Here is an 18,773-nt window from a genome sequence, read left to right on the forward strand (position 1 = left end):
GAATAACTCTATTTTTTTTCGGAAACTATTTCACGCATGGAAGTATGTAACTACTAACATACTTTAAATTCTTGCAATCAGTTGAGCATCATGTTGTTGGAAAAATTTATCAACATGCAAAAGTTCAATAATTATAGAGTCAACATCTCTACAATTTATCACAGTCTTTTTTGAATGATCAATGGTTATAGTTACTTACAATTGTCCGTTTTTGTAGATCTATACAAGTCTTATCAATCTCCTTTACAGGTCCGTTTTCGCTACGTCAAATTCTCCACAGACTTATTAATTAAACATCAACTGTCATAATTTTATTCATCAACTTCCAAAACAGCTTAATATGTCTGCTTATTCGGAGACCAACTTTAATTCACAACATTATGATGATTCAAGACCTAATTATACACCACAATTTTACTCAAAGTTAATAAACTATCAAAAACAGAAAGGTTCATTTGATTTGGCAGTCGATATTGGAACTGGTTCAGGATTTGTTGCTTTTGAATTAACAAAATACTTCCACCAAGTTATAGGTACTGATCCTTCTCCAACAATGATAGATCAATGTAACAATAACACCATCAAGGACAACATAACATTTGTAATTGGTACAGCAGAGAATCAACCACCAACCATTAAATCAAATTCAGTAGATTTAATTACTGGTGCCGAATGTTGTCATTGGGTAAATCATGAAAAATTCTACAAGGAATCTGCAAGAGTATTGAAACAAAATGGTACCTTAGCTTACTGGTTCTATAAAGATCCCATTTTCATAAATTTCCCTGAAGCAAATAAAATTTATGAAAATTATACTTATAATTCATCAATAGAAACGAATGGTGACTCTTTTGAGAAATGGATGGGTAACTATTATCAACAACCAGGCCATGACTATTTAAGAACACTACTTAAGGAAAAATCTCCACCAACTGATTTATTTTATGACATAGTTAGACAAGAGTATATAGTTGATAGAGATGGACCACCAGCACCACAAGAAGATCCTTTTGAAACTAAAACTCCATTATTTATTCGTAAAATTATTGATATGAAATGGTTTTTAAATTATGTAAAAAGTTGGAGTGCTTATCATTCATGGATGAAAGATCATGGTGATAAATATGATATTGCGGAAGAATTTGTGGAAGAACTTAAAAATAAAATGAATTGGAATGATGATACAAAAGTTGAAGTTATTTGGGATACAGTGTATACGTTTTCAAGAAAGAGATAGATGTACTAATAGAATTGTAGAAATTAATGTATTTGATAAGTTTCATAATTCGAATCTTTCTTTGTAAAGCGGATATGTAAATTTGAATTTTGTGTCGTTTTTTTAGCATTGCTAATTTTTGAAATTTTATCCCTTAGTTCTCACATAACTTCTTCTAGTACCAAGCTGTGGAGAAATATCTCTTACTAATTAGATTCAAATGTGAGCATAAGCTCGGCTTCGCCTTTGCCTTACTTAGTTTGGAAAGATGATATACATGATATTTCGCTTGTTTTAACAAATGGGATTTATGCCAAACATAATTTTGTATTACTAAATTATTATAAACTTTGCAGCAAGTAGTGTAAATTTGTCAATTATGATTTTAGTAATAAATTACAAAATTAAAATTATATTGATTTTCCTAATTAACAGATTTCAATAGAACTTTACTAAATTAATTATGAAATTAATAATTTTAATATCATCTTTTTTCAAACAAGTACTTCGAAATTAACTTAAACTTTTGCCTCTGGAGTTAGTGATACAAGATACCTGGAACTGTCGATCAAAATTTCTTTTTAAGTTTGAAAATTAATCATTGTTTCAAGTTCTGAAGGTCACATCATTTAGGAAATCATTACTAATCAATTGGTATAAATACATGCTCAATCTCCTTTCATTATTTTCAATTCCAATTTTAATTACAACTATTTTATTATTTGGTTTTCCTTATTCAACGTTATCGATTAAAGAAGAGCAACAACAAGTTAATCAACAAGTTAATCAACAAGTTAATCAACAAGTTAATCAACAAGTTAATCAACAAGTTAATCAACAAGTTATTTTTCAAAACAATTCAAATATGAGTGCTAGATCAATTGCTAAAATTATAACTGCCAGACAACAAGCAGAAGGTGTTGGGGCTCAAGTTAGAAGATCAATTGGTTCAATGGGACAACATAGATTCGATCCATTCTTGATGTTTGATCATTTTGCAAGCTCAGGACTCAATGGTTTTCAAGAACATCCCCACACTTTTATATCAACCTTATCATTAATCTTAAGCGGGGGTTTCGCTCACGAAGACTATACTGGAAGCAAGGGGTATGTATTTAGTGATGTTTTAATTAGATTTTGAAAAATTTCAAATGATGCTACCATTTGTTGTTTCAAGATTTTTTACCATTTTTAGATGTTCAGACTCATCTAAGAATAAGCAATAGCGATCCGTTACTAACCAACGTGGCTTTACAGAGTGCTTTATCCTTTTGACAGTCAAGCTATGAGTGCGGGAGCTGGTGTTGTGCACCTGGAGATGCCAGTCAAGACTGAGTTTGGTGACCCTTCAGGTTTACAATTGTGGATCCAAATGCCACGTCAATTTATTGAAGCCCCTCCTCGTTATGATAATATATTTGAATATGAAAACCCTGAAGTTACTTCGGATGATGGGAAAGTTACTGTAAGAATTCTTTCAGGTAAAAGTTATGGAGTAGAATCAGTTAAAAGATTAGCTTACATTCCTGTTGATTATTACTATTTTAAAGTTAAAGCTGGTGGAGAATTTAAGCAAGAAGTTCAAAAAGGTTTCAATTATTTCCTTTATGTAATAAAGGGTAATTCATTAGTTTTAAACGATGATACAAAAGTCGATCAATATCAAAATGTATTTTTTGCAGACGATGGTGAATATATTACTGGTAGAAATGCTGCGACCAAAGAAACTCCAGAAAACGATGTTGAATTTGTTTTGATTGGTGGTAAAAAACTTAATGAGGAAATTGTACAATACGGTCCATTTGTTTCTGATACTAGAGAAAGACTTCAGCAAAAAATTATAGATTATCAATACCAACAAAATGCATTTGAAAAAGTTAAAACATGGAAAACTTTAATTAGTGGCGGGGTTACCGAAGAAATGATTCAAGGACCATTAAATGGAAGTCTTGAGGTAAGAGCGAAACAAAAAGCAGAATATTTAAAACAACAAAAAGAAAAAGAAGAAAAAAAAGCAAATTCTAAAGTTGTTGAAAAAGATGAGCTTTAATAAGTTGTGAGGTGAATGATATATGTTTATCTCTATATAAGGTTTATAGTTAGTGTTTATAGTTAATTTATATCTGTTTGAGTCTATTTAATAATTTTTCAGAGCTGTATCGTTGCAAAAAATTACTTGTGTCAAATTTGGAAATATCTTTGAATTGAAACAATTTCTCTATTAGCTGATGAGTTAAGCGGTTCAGAACTTACAATTTCTTTTTAAAGTTAGTCAAAAGTGACCTCTCTAATGAGTTTCGAATGTGGATTGTATGAGAATTCTAGTCGAAAACGATTGTAGAAGTTGTTGCGCAGAATATTCTGAAAAAATTCATATTGAATCAAATCTTTAACTGACGATTCTAGGGGTTCAAATTTTTCAGATAATTCAGAAGGTGATTTAGTGTTGGCATATTCAATAGCTCCCTAAATTTTAATCGGAAGCAGCTGTAGGAAAAACTAATCGATAAAAAATAGTCTATATAGAATTTTGAGTCCAGTCTTTGGCCATTATAAGGAACATCTCCAAACAATCAGGTCTCCATCAGATCTTGTATCTTAGCCACTTGCTCGTAACGTAACTCTTGAAATTGTAGATAATTTCCTGTTTTGTATTTAATTCCGCTTCTCTCAAGCGGTTATTTATTCCGTTCATTTTTGGAGCCATTTACTTAACAATAATGGAAAACTTAAAAATGTAACCAGTATTTAAATTTCTTATCAATTACAAATTTCGACAACTTTTGACACTTTCAATACGGTAAGATGAAAATTACTGGATTTATTCACTTTGCGGTCATTACTTCATCCACCAATGCGTTCTTGAATGGTTTATTTAGCGAAAAACTTTTTACTGATAATCAAGTTTTATTAGTTAGTGAAGATTCTAATACTATAGTATCAGAGATTAAATCAAATTCCAATTATTACAATCTTAACAAAGAGAGTCAAAATATCTTGAGCAATGCCTGGAACTACATGTCAAATGAATTATCAAGTAACAAATTGAGGAAATTAATTAATAAATATGAATCCAAGAGCAAACCACCAACCAATCACCAAGTACCACAAGGAAACTTTGAAACCCTTTCCAGCAACAAGTATCAAGATTATTCATTAAGAATCAAACAAAACAATCCAGAAGTTTTAGGTCTTGACACAGTTAATCAATATACTGGTTACATAGATGTTGATTCAATCGATCATCATTATTTTTTTTGGTTTTTTGAAAGTAGAAATGATCCAAAAACCGATCCTATAGTGCTTTGGCTTAATGGTGGTCCAGGATGTAGTAGTTCAACTGGTTTATTTTTTGAGTTAGGTCCATCATCAATTAATTCAACTTTACAACCTGTTTATAATCCATATTCATGGAATTCAAATGCTTCAGTGATATTCTTGGACCAACCAGTTGGTGTTGGTTATTCTTACTCTGGTGGTGATGAAGTTAAGAATACAGACACAGCTGCTAAAAATGTATATGTGTTTTTAGAGTTATTTTTCCAAAAATTCCCACAATTTTTAAATAACAAATTTCATATTGCTGGTGAATCATATGCTGGTCATTACATCCCTAGATTTGCTAGTGAAATTATAAACAATGCAGATAGATCATTTGAATTAGCTTCTGTTTTAATAGGTAATGGTATAACTGATCCATTAGTTCAAGCAGGTGCATATAAGCCAATGGCATGTGGAGAAGGTGGTTATAAACCAGTATTAACAGAAGATCAATGTTCACAAATGGAAAAAGATTTACCAAATTGTGAAAAATTAGCAAAATTATGTTATTCTTTTCAGAACGCTTTGACTTGTGTTGCAGCTCAATATTATTGTGATTCAAAATTATTTCAACCATATGCACAAACAGGATTAAATCCTTATGATATTAGAAAACCATGTGCTGATGAAGGTGGGAATTGTTATGTTGAAATGGATTTCATGGATGATTATTTGAATTTGGAAGTTGTTAGAAAAGCAGTAGGCGCATCAAATCCATCTGAAATATTTACAAGTTGTGATGATATTGTTTTTAAAAATTTCTTATTGGATGGTGATGAATTCAAGCCATTTCAACAATATGTTGCTGAATTATTAAATAAACAAATTCCAGTTTTAATTTATGCAGGTGATAAAGACTTTATTTGTAATTGGTTAGGTAATTATGCATGGGTAAATAAGTTAGATTATAATGATGGTGAAACATTTGCTAATTTACCTTTAAAACCATGGAAACCAACTACAAGTAAAAAAATTGGAGGTCAAGTTAAAAATTTTGGTGGGTTTACGTTTTTAAGAATTTATGATGCTGGTCATATGGTACCTTATGATCAACCTAAAAATGCTTTAGATATGTTAAACACCTGGATTCAAGGTGATTATTCTTTAGGTTATACTCCAAAATAGAGACACTACTAAATTAAATTGATTTGTTTCGTAGCTATTCTTAGCTTGATTTGGCCATTAAAGTTTTAATAAGCAATAAAAATTCTCTATAGATTACCCCGCTTCATTTTAAAGTGTGGGTCGATTTACTCTATGATGTATCATTCTTCAACAGAACCGTGAATAAACAAGCAAAGATAGGGCCATTAAGTATCGTTAGGTGTATCTCTAATTTTCACAAAATCATACGAGATTTCCCCGTGCATATTATTTCAAATAGATACGACAAAAAATAAGTAAACAAACAAAAACTGTTATTCTCGCTTTTTTTTTTTCGAGATTTCAAAGAACAATGTAAACAATAAATTTACGATATATTGATTTTTAAAGCCTGATTTGGTCAAAGTAGGTACATGATGCTTTGCTTTGTGAATGAAATGTAAAATTACATGATGACTGACCGTGAGAGTAATTTATGCGTTTTGCTTAGTTAGAGTACTTAAATTTTGTTTAGTTAGGGTACTTAAAGTTTATACTTTATTTTTCATAAGGCATAAATAGTTAAGCTAAAATTAAAGTTTAACTAAAAACTGAATTGAGATCCCTTTGATAGACAGAACTTTGCAACCTGAACTTCACAAGACAAGCAAGTACAAATCTTTAAACTCTAGAAATATCATGACCTGATCCTGAACCTAATTATCAGCTATTTCAAAATTTTTGCATCTGAATTGTAATTTAAAACAATATGAACTTTACATCATAAATTTTTAACAGAGCAATCCACTTTCGGGATGAGAGTTTATAAATTTTGGTGATAAGCAGCTCCAGTAATATGTGATGGGATACTCTCCCGTGTGATAAGGAGATCTATTAATCCGGAAAATCAAGCAGTTATTTAGTATTTCCTGAACTTCAAAGTAATTAGGGGAAACCGTGTATTTACCACAAAATCGAGAACAGTTGTAATTACTTCAAAGTGCATCTGAAAATTTAGGGAAGTTAACGTCCACATTTTTAGCATTAATTCGTTTGGTCTTACCACTTTTAATAAAATAGTTATAAATTTCACAATTCGAATATTGAGTGGGGTTAGTTTTCGGTTGTTAGTTTGTGTTCAGATGATTTTGTAAGGTTAATTTTTTGAAATATCAAAATCAGTTGCATTTAATTTCAAACTTTAAATATTTTTTGATTCTAGACCTTTTAAGTTTATCAATTTTATAATACCAAGATTTTAATTTGTTAATTTATTATATTTTTTAAAATCAACCTAAATCAGATCAAACTCTTGCAATTTTGGATCAAACTAAGAGAAATATATTTATAAAAGTGAAAAAATTTTATTTTTTAATTACTTCCTTAATTTTGTGTATTTTAATTAGATTATAGCATCAGCGCTAAAAAAGATAGAGTGTTTAGCCAATTGATCAAATATAAGTCAAAAAAAGATCTGCATTTAATGCAATTAATATAACTCAATTTGCGTGACTTGTTAATAATTGTTTTTTTTTTCATTATTATGTCTTTCATTTAAATAAACGGCTTTAGAAAAAATAATAAGTTCGTTAATATTGACAAATCTGTTCATGATATTCACAGTAAGTTACACATTATTTATCAATTCATATAATCAAAACATGATTGTTTATTTGTTTACTTTTTGATATCAATAGAATTATTATAATTCAGTTGGTGTTTTTACAAAAATTCAAATGTATATTGATGTCGAGAGAAATATAATTTGTAAGAAGTCACACTACCTTATTGCTTAAGACCTGTATATAAGCTAGAATATAAATTATAATAAATTATTACTAAACCAAATTAGGAAATTAGATTACTTACTTATTTTAAATTACAAAAAAGTTTTGTGTAACTAACACATTTTTAAACTTTATTTTTCTCGTAACTATTGCATTCTAATGTTGCATGCAGTATTTTGTATTATGTTTTACATTTTAAGTTTGTGTAATTAATTTTAGTAAATATTTTTAAAAAAAAACTTGCAAAAATTTTTATTTGTTTATTTGTTGAAATTATCATTAACAATTTATATATAATAACAAGTTTTTCCCGTTTTCTATGATTGATCCTGATCTCTTTTTTTTTTCTCTTTTTTTTTGTTCTTGTCAAACAACCTTTACACTCGTTTATATCCAACTTATTACTTTCTTTAATATTCAAAAATGCAATTCAAAAATTTAGCTATCACTTCAATCTTAGCCTCATTAGCTTCAGCTCAAGCTTATTCAAACGGAACCATTGTCACAGAACTCAGAACCGTCACTGAATATACTACTTATTGTCCAGAGCCTACAACCTTGACTATCACCGTATGTGAAGAAAGTTCAATTTGTACCGCATCTACCATAAAAGTATTGGAACCTCAAACAGTCACCATCACTGAACCTTGTATCATTCCAACTACATACTTAACAACTTTCGAAGACTTGACTACAACCGTCACTTTGACTTGTGATAGCTGTAGTTCAGTTCCAGCTGAAGAAACAGAGCCTGTTGATGAACCTGTTGTTCCACAACCAACCTTATCAGAATCAGTTGCTCCAGCTCCAGTTCCATCAAGTGTTTCAGAATGGGAAGGTGCTGCTGCTCAAAATGTTGCTGGTGTTGCTGCTGGGTTAATTGCTGTTGTTGCTGCTTTCTTATAAGTCCTTTAAAAAGACAATACATACCAAATTTTCGTGAAATCAATCAATACATGTTGGATCACTTCATTGTGATATCTAATTATTATTCCATTTATTCATTCTTTAAAATGGTTGGGAACAACATTCGCTAATGCAGTTGAAAAAAAAATGCGCATTAATTTTGTTATATTTTTTTTTTTGGCTGCGTAATTTTATTCATTTTATTTTCGTTGTATTAAAATTTTATTTTTAGTTTATATTTAATAAAAAGTTTGTATTATTATTATCATTTTTCAATAAAATTATGAGTGGTATCTAAAAGTAGTAAACTCTTGAGCTAATAAAAATCGAAAAAGATACATCAAGTCGTTCTTATCAATAGTATACAAGTTTTAAAAATGCAATTCAGTGCAGGGTCAAAGTGATCAAGAGAAAAGAATAGATCAGTATTGGCAAATGTTAAGCATTTAGAGTGAAACTAATAGCAGATGTTCAATCCAGAGCCAGATTTGATTGAATCTGGGTTACTGTAGGTAAAAAAAAAAAAGATTAGTGTTGTAATTTGTAAAGGATAGTAAATATATTCTTTATTGTCTCATATTGTAGATAATTTCTTAATAAAAAATATTAAATTTTCAATATCTAATTTTTTTTCATGAAACACTAGGAAATATATCATTTTACAACAAATTTTGGAATATATGATTAAGCTAACATTAATATAATATTCACTTGCAAATTTATGACTTGAACCCTAAAATGTCATTCTACTCAAATGAAAATAGTAGTAACAACAATCTAAATTATGCAATACAGTTTAATTCAAACACCACCACATCAAATGAATTATCATCATTCCCCAAGACTTCAAGATTTTTCGATAATTCATCATTACCAGACCTAAAACAATTTGAAATTGGAGATCAAAAACAACAAATTTGGTTTAATGGTCAATTATCAAATTTTAATTATAGTCCTTTCAATATTTTACAACAAAAACTAAAAGCATCACCTTCATTAAATTATGATTTAATACCAAACAAATTTTTTATATTACAACCAATAAATCAAGAACCTAACGAAATTCCTTTTTTACATCTAAATGAAGAATTAATGAAAGATCCAATGTTACTAATAGAAAATTTATCAGAAATTGGTAAGAAATATGGTGCAATAAAAATCAAATTACCAAATAAAGATCAATCCATTTTCCAAAATTCAAATCAAGTCAACTCAGATTTGTTTTGGTTTGAGACTAATAAATTGTTAAATAATCCAAAAGAAGATGAAATATACGTTAGATTAAACTTTCACAGAAACCTATTGGATTTTCATCAAAGTGATTTATACAAGAAATTTGAAGATAGTGATATAAAAAAATCAAAAGACAATTTCAATTTTCATTTAAATAAGTTACCAATGATCGATAAAAGACCATTGGATTTGTACAAGTTATTTCAATCAGTTATGATAAGAGGTGGATTTAGTGAAGTAATAAATAAAAAATTATGGGCACAAATCGGAAGAGAATTGGGATATAAAGGTAAAATAATGACAAGTTTGAGTAGTTCTTTGAAGTCCTCATACCATAAAATATTGTACCCTTATGAATTATATTTAGCATCTGAGAGAACCAATGAAGTTCAAGAAGAAGAAGTTTCTGAATTATCTAATGGTAAAAGAAATATTCAACCACTGGAACCAAATAAAAAAATGAAGAAAGAAAATGAGTGTCCTTTAATTATTGGCTCAGCAAAACAATTCAAAAGACGAATCAAGACCAAAGTTTCCAAAGGTTTTATACCTAATGCGCCTCATCTTATAGATATTAAACAGCCAAACACATTTATCATTAAACAAGAAGAAAGAAAAAGAAATCGAAGAACTAACGATACAGTTTATGCACCAATTACACCACAAAGTCAATTTAATCATAGTCTTTCATATATACTAAATAATCAAGATGAATCACCATCAATGTCATCACCCAAAATAGCATCAGTTTATACACTTAGACAGTTTATGGAAAAAGATTTAAAATTTCAAGAATATATCATACAAGAAAACAAATCATTATTTCAAAGAGATTCAGCTGAAAGAGATTGGATAAATTTTGCAGATTTGGAAACTTTGTACTGGAAATATATTAAAAATGAAGATTCAGAACTGTTGTTCAAAAATGGATATGAGCTTGAAATGGGAAAAGACTTACCAAGTTATATACACGGTTCAGGTTTTGTCAAAATTGGAGATGACATCATCAACTTTAAAAACTCATTAAACAATTACCAATTAGGGTTATCACATTTGAAACAAAGTGTAAATAATAATAAAAATGGATCAGCCCCAAACTCTGCACAAAATTCACAAAATCCACGAGAAATTAACTCCACAGATTCAATTAATCAACTTATTCATGCAGCTTTATACCCGTGGAATTTACATAATCTACCAACTTTACCAAATTCTATTTTAGGTGCATTAAGTGAATCAGACATCAGTAACAGAGAATCAACAACCACCCGGATCAATGTTGGAATGACTTTCAGTACTGAGAATTGGTCATGTGAAGATCATTTTACACAACTAATAAATTATCATTTTTTTGGTGCAAGTAAAAGATGGTATTTCATACCAGAATCTGAATTTGAGAAATTTGAGTCACTAATTAAAAAAGTGAACGCAGAAAATCAATCAAGAGCATCAAATTTAAATAATCAAAAGCCAACTGATACACAACGACTTATGCAGATATTATTCAGACCAAATGAGGAAGAAATTGAAACAGATGTAATCGCGAAATCATTAGAAAATGTTATAAACACAAAACAAGACATAAGATTATCTGGTTTATCGAATTTCAAATATAATCAAGAATTTATGATCACTCCAGAATTATTAGAGCAACACAATATAAATTACACAACAACAGTACAGAATCCAGGAGAGTTCATCATAAAGTTCCCCAAAACATATTCTTCATCAAAATCATATGGTTTTAATTTTTGTGAAGAAGTTAATTTTGCATCAAGTGTGTGGTTAGATTATGCATTAGAAGGTGAAAAATGGCTTCAAAAACAAGGGATATTACCAAATTTCCTGACTTTCAAATTATTATCATCATTGGCTATAATGTATGATACGGGAAAAAGTATTTCATTTAGTTCTGATGTTTTTGCAAAGGTTGCTAAATTATATGAATCAATATACTTAAGGGAGGTAGAGTTGAGAAATGAAGTTAGGAAGTACAAATTAAAAGAAACTACCATCAATGAAGAGTCTAGTGCTGATATAATTGCTGATGATGACCTTTCAACTGTTTTTCCAACTAGAATTTTGGTGATTGACAAAAAGAACAAATCAAAAATAATATCCTTAGAAACCTTTCTCGACACCTCCAAGAATGATCCGACATTTTTAGAAAGTTATCAATGTGAACTACAACTTTTTTATTCTGATGAAAAATTAAAAAATTTTTACAAGATATTAAATGAATATTCGGTTGATTTTGAAAGTTGGATTAAAGCATATGAAGAACTTATGTCCGACAGTGATAGTGAATTATCATTAAAGCAATACAAAGTTTTATTGAATGATGGGGATAAAATAAATTTATCAATAATGTCAACCAACTCAACTATAAATGAATTCGATCAAGAAAGATTAAATTTGTTCCGGTCTTACTTAGACAACCTCAGATATTTCACAACCACATCCACTCAATTTATTGAGGATTGTCAAAATTTATTATCTATAAAACATCAACAACGTATAAGAAATGGTCAAGATTCAACAATTAGTGCATCTTTCAATGATTTAATGCAATTAGTATCCAAAATTCCTAAATTGAATTTCACTTGTCCAGAAATTGATCAAATTTTAGAATTTAAAGTTGAAACTGAAAATTTTGATAAGGCAAGTAGAGCATTGATATCGAAAAGGAATAAATCTTTACAAGAATTTGATAACCTAATTAGTCTTGGTGAAAGTTTTGGATTAGATATACCTTCATTGAGTTTTATAACTAGAATTAGAGATAGATTATTATGGTTGAAAACTTTTGAACTTATAGAAAAAGGAGTTGATCCGTACTCTGACAAAAAAGAAGTTTTTACAATTGATCACCTCAAAAAGTTTTACTATGAAGGTTTGGAAATTTTATCTGAGGATGATTTGAACTACATCAAATCAGTTGAAAAGATTTTAAATGAAAGTATTGTTTTCAATTATAATGTCGGTAAATTTTTAACATACCGATATGTTCATGATCTAAACTTACAAGAAATGGAAACTATAGTTGATAAATTTACGCAAGAGAAATTATTTATCTCAATGGACAATTATACAGAATTATCAAAAATTCAATTCAACTTGAAATTAATAACTCAATATAATGAAAAAATTGATTCCAAAAAGACCCCATACCCAGAATTAAAAACTTTTTACAATTCAGTACTAGAAAGTGGTTTAAATTTCAACACAACAAAATTCTCATCAATGTTGCAAGCCACAGAAACTTGGATAGAATTAACAATCCCCAAATTTGAAAAGCTAAAAATACTAACAACTATGAAGAATCCAGATATCGATCATTTGAATCAAAAATACACCACAAATTCCAAACTAATTGAAAGGTTATATCGAATTTTTTACAAAATTGAGTATAATTTATCAAAAGACGATAAATATGAGGAGTGTTCATCATTTTTAAATATCACCGACAACAATGAAGTTGATGCAAAATATTATTGTATATGTAGGGAATTTGAACATGGCACAATGGTTGAATGTGATAAATGTAATGAATGGTATCATGTTCAGTGTGTTAAATCAATAAGCAATCCAAATGAAGATAAATATAACTGTCCTACATGTTTATTAATTGGTAAAGGGTTGGTAAAAGATCAATATTTAAACACTCAAATGACTTTTGAAGAATTTGCTGAAGTAAATCAAGAAAGTTCAGATCTTGAAGCTGTTCCTGTAAATGAAGCCGGTATTCTACAAGAGATATTTAGTATGTTGAATACATACAAAATTGAATTTGATGAAGTGTTTACAAGTATAATGAATGAAGAAGACGCAAAAATACGTTTGGATAAATTAAAATTTCATTTAAGGAAAATTTATGGTTGTGGTATATTCATGAAAGATATATGTGAAAAATTGATACAAGCTATTAACGACTTGGAAAACTCAAAAGTGAAAAATGAAAATGCAGTTAAAATTGAAGGTGTCGCAGAAAAACCAGCTTCAGTTCAAGATTTAAATACCAAATCATTGGACTTTTCTTTATCAATTAATAATACAAGTCAACCTGATACGGCAAATGTTCATCCATCCTCGACGACATTTATAATGGAGCCAACTTCCAACATGATACCAAATGGAACAGCTGACAATGACCAACAAAGAACTGGTGATGAAACTGAAGTTGAAACTGATATAGAGGTGGAAGAACGCAATGATCAAGATGAAAAGATCAATCCACCAACATCAACGTTTGTAACATCGGCTATCAAGTCACCAACAGCTACAAATCAATCACCTCAACAATCAAAAGATAAATTGAATTTTATTTTCTATACACCGAAAAAGAAAAACAGCACCGCTACAAATTCTCCAAAAGATAAAGCTACTCCAAAAATTTCTCCTACATCGGACAATATCAATGGTCAAAGTCTTGATGAAATCAAAAAGAAAGCTGAAGAGGTGAGTGAGAAATTGGAAGCTGTTGTTCATAGCAAAGAAGATGTCGAAATGAAGGATGTTGAGTATCCTATAGCAGATCAGAATAGTGATACTGAAACGAAAGATGTTAAAGATGCTGCAATTGAACAAGATAAAGATACTGAAATGAAATCCATAAATGATGACAACAAGAATCAAGTATTTGTAACACCTGCAAGCAATGAGAAAACTGAAAATGGTCACATGCCAGAGGTTGAAATTAGTAATGGTGAATTTGGAGAAAAGACCTTAGCTATTACCCAAGAAACTAATAAAGAGAAAAAGTCAATATCAGAAAATAGAGATTTTTCAGAGAATCCTGGAATTGACTCAAACAATTTGATTGATATTGTTGATAACAAAGAGGAAGCAACTAAAGAGGAAATAAATGGTACAAATAGCATTCTTGACTCAACATCTGAAGCAATTAATGAGGTCGAGAAGGAGGACAAAATGGAGGTTGATGAAGAAGATTCAGATATAAAACAAAAAAATGAAAACAACGAGGTTTCTCAAAATCTTTCAACAGACTTTGAAACAACGAACTTACAAAAAGGGGAATCTTCAAAAATAGAGAAAGAAAAGGCACCAGAAGAAAGCAAAGAAATTGAATTGTCGATGGAACCACAAGTACTAGCTGTTCCAGTTGAGCCTTCAAAATCTGAACATTCAGCTGATAATCTGGTGGGCAATGAGCATTTAGGTGAGTCAAAATCAGTTGCTGAACCTATTGAAAAGGAACTGAGATCCAGCAAGAAATTTGAGGACGAAATTGGAGAAAAAACAGAGACAAAGCAAATTAAGGAAGCTCCTTTAAAAGTTAAACCGGAGACTATTCCCACTAAAGAGTCAAAGTTTGAGCAACTAGACAATGAAAATGCAGTACCTGAAAACATAAATAAAGAAGCATCAACTCTGGAAATTTCAGTAGCGACAGCAGCAGATAAGGAAGTGTTAAATGAACCATCAGCTGTAGAAGAACCAATAATTGAAGAATCAAGAAAAGAAGAATTACCAAAAGTAGAGTCTACAAATGAGTTACCCTTAAATTTTGTTTCTGAGGTACAAGAACCAGCAGTTATAGAAATTTCAGAAAGAGAAACAAAAGTAGTGACACTAAAGGTCGGAGAAATTAAAGATGAAAAGAAGGAGGAAATCCAAGCTAGAGAATATTCTACATTCAACAATGTTTCTACTATAGTTTCAAATTCTCCAAAAGAAAAAAATACTGCAACTATAGTAGAAAATTCAAATTTGGAAGAGCCTCATGTAATTCACGATGGTAACAATATCAATAGTCCGAACAATGATCATAATGATGGTAATGATGACAATGATGAATATGAACCAAGATCAAAAATAGTTAAGTTAATATTAAGTCCTGCTAGAGCCAAAATTTTGGCGACTAAAACACAAGATATTAATGATGCTTCTCCTTCAGCGTCCAATGGAAACGAAAATGGTACAAGAAGTAACGGTGTTCGTGATACAAATGCAAAATTAAAGAAGCAAGAAGATCATCATAAAAATGAATATTTCATTACATTAAACTATAAGCAAAATTCAGCTTAAGACTAATGATTGTACATAGAATACTTGTATACATTTCCAATTTGAATATATAAAAAGATGTACTTGTAAAAATCAGGCATTTTTTAAACTCTAGTTTATCTTCGACTTAAATAATTTTTTTGCAATTAAACAATAATTGATATAATAGTTAATTCTATATAATAACGCGTAGAAGCTCTGAAACTTGTCAAATGCCACAAAATCAATTATAATAACAAAAAAAAAAAATAAAAAAAAAAAAAACAATTATAAAAATATCAAAACTAATTTTTTTACAACCAAGGAAAGTTTTACAACCAATATAGATGATAAATGTCAAATTGTTATACAACTACAACAAGAATTACCAATGAAGATCCAAAAGGCAAATCAAACAATAAATATATAACAATTCAACAACAAAATGATATAAAATTGAATAATTGTTTACCGATATTAGTAGAAATAAGTTGGCAAAAAGTAGTTGGAAATAATGAAAGAATATTTTTATCACAATTGAGGAATTTATTTAATGAGATGGAAAAAATACTAAAGATAAATTCAATATTTAATGCAAAGGAATTGAATTTAATAGAATCATTTATTATAACTAAACCAACTTATAGATTAAATAAAAAAGAATTGGTTAAATTCATATTAAAACTGATTCATTTAAATTCTTTTGAAAATTTGTTGGTGGAGAGGTTTCAATTTGATGATTACTATATTGCAGAATGCATAAATAATGCTTTAAATGGTGTAAAAAACAATACAAATAGTATAAAGAATGAATATTATGAAAATAGAAGAAATGCCTGGAGTTCCAATAGTTCAATAAAGGAAAAAAATTCCAATGAGACAAGTGGAAAAATCATGCAATTGGAGTTGAACGAGTTGAAAAAAGTTAATAAAAATCAAGAGAAAGAATTAAGAAGCCTAAGGCTAGAGAATGAAAAATTGAATGACCAAATATTTCAACTAATTAAAAAAACATCATCAACTAATGAACTTAACGATAGTTCAAACTCCCTAGAATTAGCAGAACAAAGACTAAAAATCAAAGAATTAACAAATCAGTGTGAAACATATAAATTAGAGAACGAATTGCTAAAAGAAAATGAAGCTCAAATTATAAAGTCTGTGGAAACACTAGAAGGTAATATATTAAAACAAGATAAATTGATTGAATATCTTAAACAAAAACTACCTATTGAAAAATTCAACCAAACCAATCACAAAGTTTTAAACTTTATCAAAAAAATTCCATACCTAAAATCATACTATTATAAATTAAATACAACAGAGGATTTAAAGGATACTAAAATATTTGTACTTTTTATGTTTTCAATTTTTGCAATATTTACTATACTTTTATCAACCCTTCAACTTATAATAACATTAACCAGAAAGTCAAATTCAAATAATATTGGCTATGTATATGACAACTACAGTAGCGAGTCGGAAAACAATTTATTTTGGAGACTATCTATTGCAACAATTGGACAGCTACCTTATATAGAAAAGCTAATGTACGATATAATTGATTGGTGAGACAATTTCAATGGTGTAGAGGTAAAATATAACGTTATGAATTATTCGAAATTATTTTAAATTATTATCCAATTAAATCAAACTACACATATAATACAAAGTAAATTAAAAAAGATATAAAAATTAAATTAAAACATTTTATTTATCTAATTATTCTTTTCCGTTTCACTAAAGAGGATTTGGAAAATAAAAAAACCAACACCTCAAATTGAAATAAACTCCCCAAAAAATTTAAATAACTTAGTTCATTTGTTTAACTAAAGCATTAATAAATTCTTCTCTATTACCAGTGTCACCACCTTGAATAAAATGTTGGAATTTTCTGGATCTAAAACCACCAGTTGGATTAGATAATTTGAATGGCCATAAAAAGTTGTTGACTTGTTTAAAGTTTGGACCAACGGTATAAATTTCATGAATTAAATCTTCAACTGATAAGATATCGTATTTACCTAAGTTAGCTTCAATAATAGCATTATCAGATAAAGCAATTCTTTGTTTGTTAACTTTACCGTAACCTCTTTTGTAAACTAATTGTCTAATAGTAGCTAATGATGGATAACCATAAGCAATATAAGGTTCAGCTAATTTAATTAATTCTGAAGTAGCTTTAGTTAATCTAACAAAAACACCTGAATTGATTTGAGTTAATCTTAATAATTGCATAACTTTTCTTGGTTTTGGTGGAATTTTCATAATACCTTTAATTCTAACAACAAATACTAATTTTGGTTGAGCATCAACATAGTATGAACCTGAAGCTTTAGCATCTCTTTTAGCTTTAACGACTGATTTTTCAGCGTCAACGTATTCTTTGTGATATTTAGCAGCTCTATCATAGATAACTTGTCTTTTATCTTTGTTTGACTAGGTAAGTTGTTAGTAACAATAAATTCTTTTGATATTTTTTCCCGGTTGAAAAATTTTCTCAGTCCCGAAAGATGGTTAACTGAAAGACAACATAGCCGAAGCTAGCCATTTGCATTGGTTTTTTTTCATCTTCAAAAATAAATACTTGGGAGTAACAAAATAAAAAAACATACGGTTCTTCTAACTTTTTTAGCAGCAGCTCTTTCTTCAGAAGTTTTTTGTTGAGCTTTTTCTTTTTTTTGTTTAGTTTCTGGTTTGATAGCTTGAGCTAAAGTATGTAATAAACTTATTAATTTGTTAGTATATTTGCTAGAACTTTGATGTTCTTCCAGCAACCTTAGTCCATTTATCCTCAAAGTAAAACTAATTTTGGTTATTAAAATATATGTATCGATTGCTTGTATTCAAACAGAAAAAAGTTTAAAAATACATGAAAGTTAGAACTGAACGGCCAGGTTCATTCTAATTCACAATCAATTATTATATTTCCAAAAAAAAAAACTCAGAAGAAAATAGATATATCAGGCATTGGCTAAAAACGAAGATATAATATTAAAAGCTGCAAGACAATCTAATTTTCCCTTGGTTGTTATGAAAAAACATTTTCTATCAAATTTCTTCACATCTTGAAAAGATGGATTTGAGATTCTAGTTTAATCACCCAATCAATATATTAATCCACGTCTTAGCTAATCTCTTGTAAACAAGAGTGCTAGACTCGCAATTTGATAAATGTAGTAGACATACGTAGCCATTTTTGATCTTTGATTAGTTTGATG

General features: G+C 29.1%; 7 protein-coding genes across 7 annotated transcripts; 6 read left to right on the plus strand and 1 right to left on the minus strand. All coding sequences in view use genetic code 12, as the record gives it.

Moving 5' to 3' along the window:
• Nucleotides 1-340: 340 nt before the first annotated feature.
• Nucleotides 341-1,237, plus strand: KGF54_002794 (uncharacterized protein; the record flags this gene model as incomplete). The annotated part of the gene is made up of 1 exon (XM_051763311.1): nucleotides 341-1,237. One exon carries the CDS (start codon nucleotides 341-343, stop codon nucleotides 1,235-1,237), a length of 897 nt encoding a protein of 298 aa, XP_051620164.1.
• A 643-nt stretch (nucleotides 1,238-1,880) lies between these two features.
• On the plus strand, nucleotides 1,881-3,266 carry PRN1 (Prn1p; the record flags this gene model as incomplete). Its single annotated transcript, XM_051763312.1, has 2 exons — nucleotides 1,881-2,323; nucleotides 2,495-3,266. 2 exons carry the CDS (start codon nucleotides 1,881-1,883, stop codon nucleotides 3,264-3,266), a joined length of 1,215 nt encoding a protein of 404 aa, XP_051620165.1.
• Nucleotides 3,267-4,021: 755 nt separating this feature from the next.
• Nucleotides 4,022-5,662, plus strand: PRC3 (carboxypeptidase C; the record flags this gene model as incomplete). Its single annotated transcript, XM_051763313.1, has 1 exon — nucleotides 4,022-5,662. One exon carries the CDS (start codon nucleotides 4,022-4,024, stop codon nucleotides 5,660-5,662), a length of 1,641 nt encoding a protein of 546 aa, XP_051620166.1.
• Nucleotides 5,663-7,830: 2,168 nt separating this feature from the next.
• Nucleotides 7,831-8,313, plus strand: PGA26 (Pga26p; the record flags this gene model as incomplete). Its single annotated transcript, XM_051763314.1, has 1 exon — nucleotides 7,831-8,313. The coding sequence occupies one exon, from the start codon at nucleotides 7,831-7,833 to the stop codon at nucleotides 8,311-8,313; it is 483 nt and encodes a 160-aa protein (XP_051620167.1).
• Nucleotides 8,314-9,051: 738 nt separating this feature from the next.
• KGF54_002798 (uncharacterized protein) lies at nucleotides 9,052-15,594 on the plus strand (the record flags this gene model as incomplete). Its single annotated transcript, XM_051763315.1, has 1 exon — nucleotides 9,052-15,594. The coding sequence occupies one exon, from the start codon at nucleotides 9,052-9,054 to the stop codon at nucleotides 15,592-15,594; it is 6,543 nt and encodes a 2,180-aa protein (XP_051620168.1).
• Nucleotides 15,595-15,906: 312 nt separating this feature from the next.
• KGF54_002799 (uncharacterized protein) lies at nucleotides 15,907-17,124 on the plus strand (the record flags this gene model as incomplete). The annotated part of the gene is made up of 1 exon (XM_051763316.1): nucleotides 15,907-17,124. One exon carries the CDS (start codon nucleotides 15,907-15,909, stop codon nucleotides 17,122-17,124), a length of 1,218 nt encoding a protein of 405 aa, XP_051620169.1.
• Nucleotides 17,125-17,364: 240 nt separating this feature from the next.
• On the minus strand, nucleotides 17,365-18,749 carry KGF54_002800 (60S ribosomal protein uL30; the record flags this gene model as incomplete). Its single annotated transcript, XM_051763319.1, has 3 exons — nucleotides 17,365-17,991; nucleotides 18,168-18,279; nucleotides 18,742-18,749. The coding sequence occupies 3 exons, from the start codon at nucleotides 18,747-18,749 to the stop codon at nucleotides 17,365-17,367; spliced, it is 747 nt and encodes a 248-aa protein (XP_051620170.1).
• Between the last annotated feature and the right edge of the window lie 24 nt (nucleotides 18,750-18,773).

This window comes from Candida jiufengensis, assembly GCF_024610255.1.
Source record: "Candida jiufengensis strain CBS 10846 chromosome Unknown scaffold3, whole genome shotgun sequence".
Classification (NCBI taxonomy): Eukaryota; Fungi; Ascomycota; class Pichiomycetes; order Serinales; family Debaryomycetaceae; genus Lodderomyces; species Lodderomyces jiufengensis.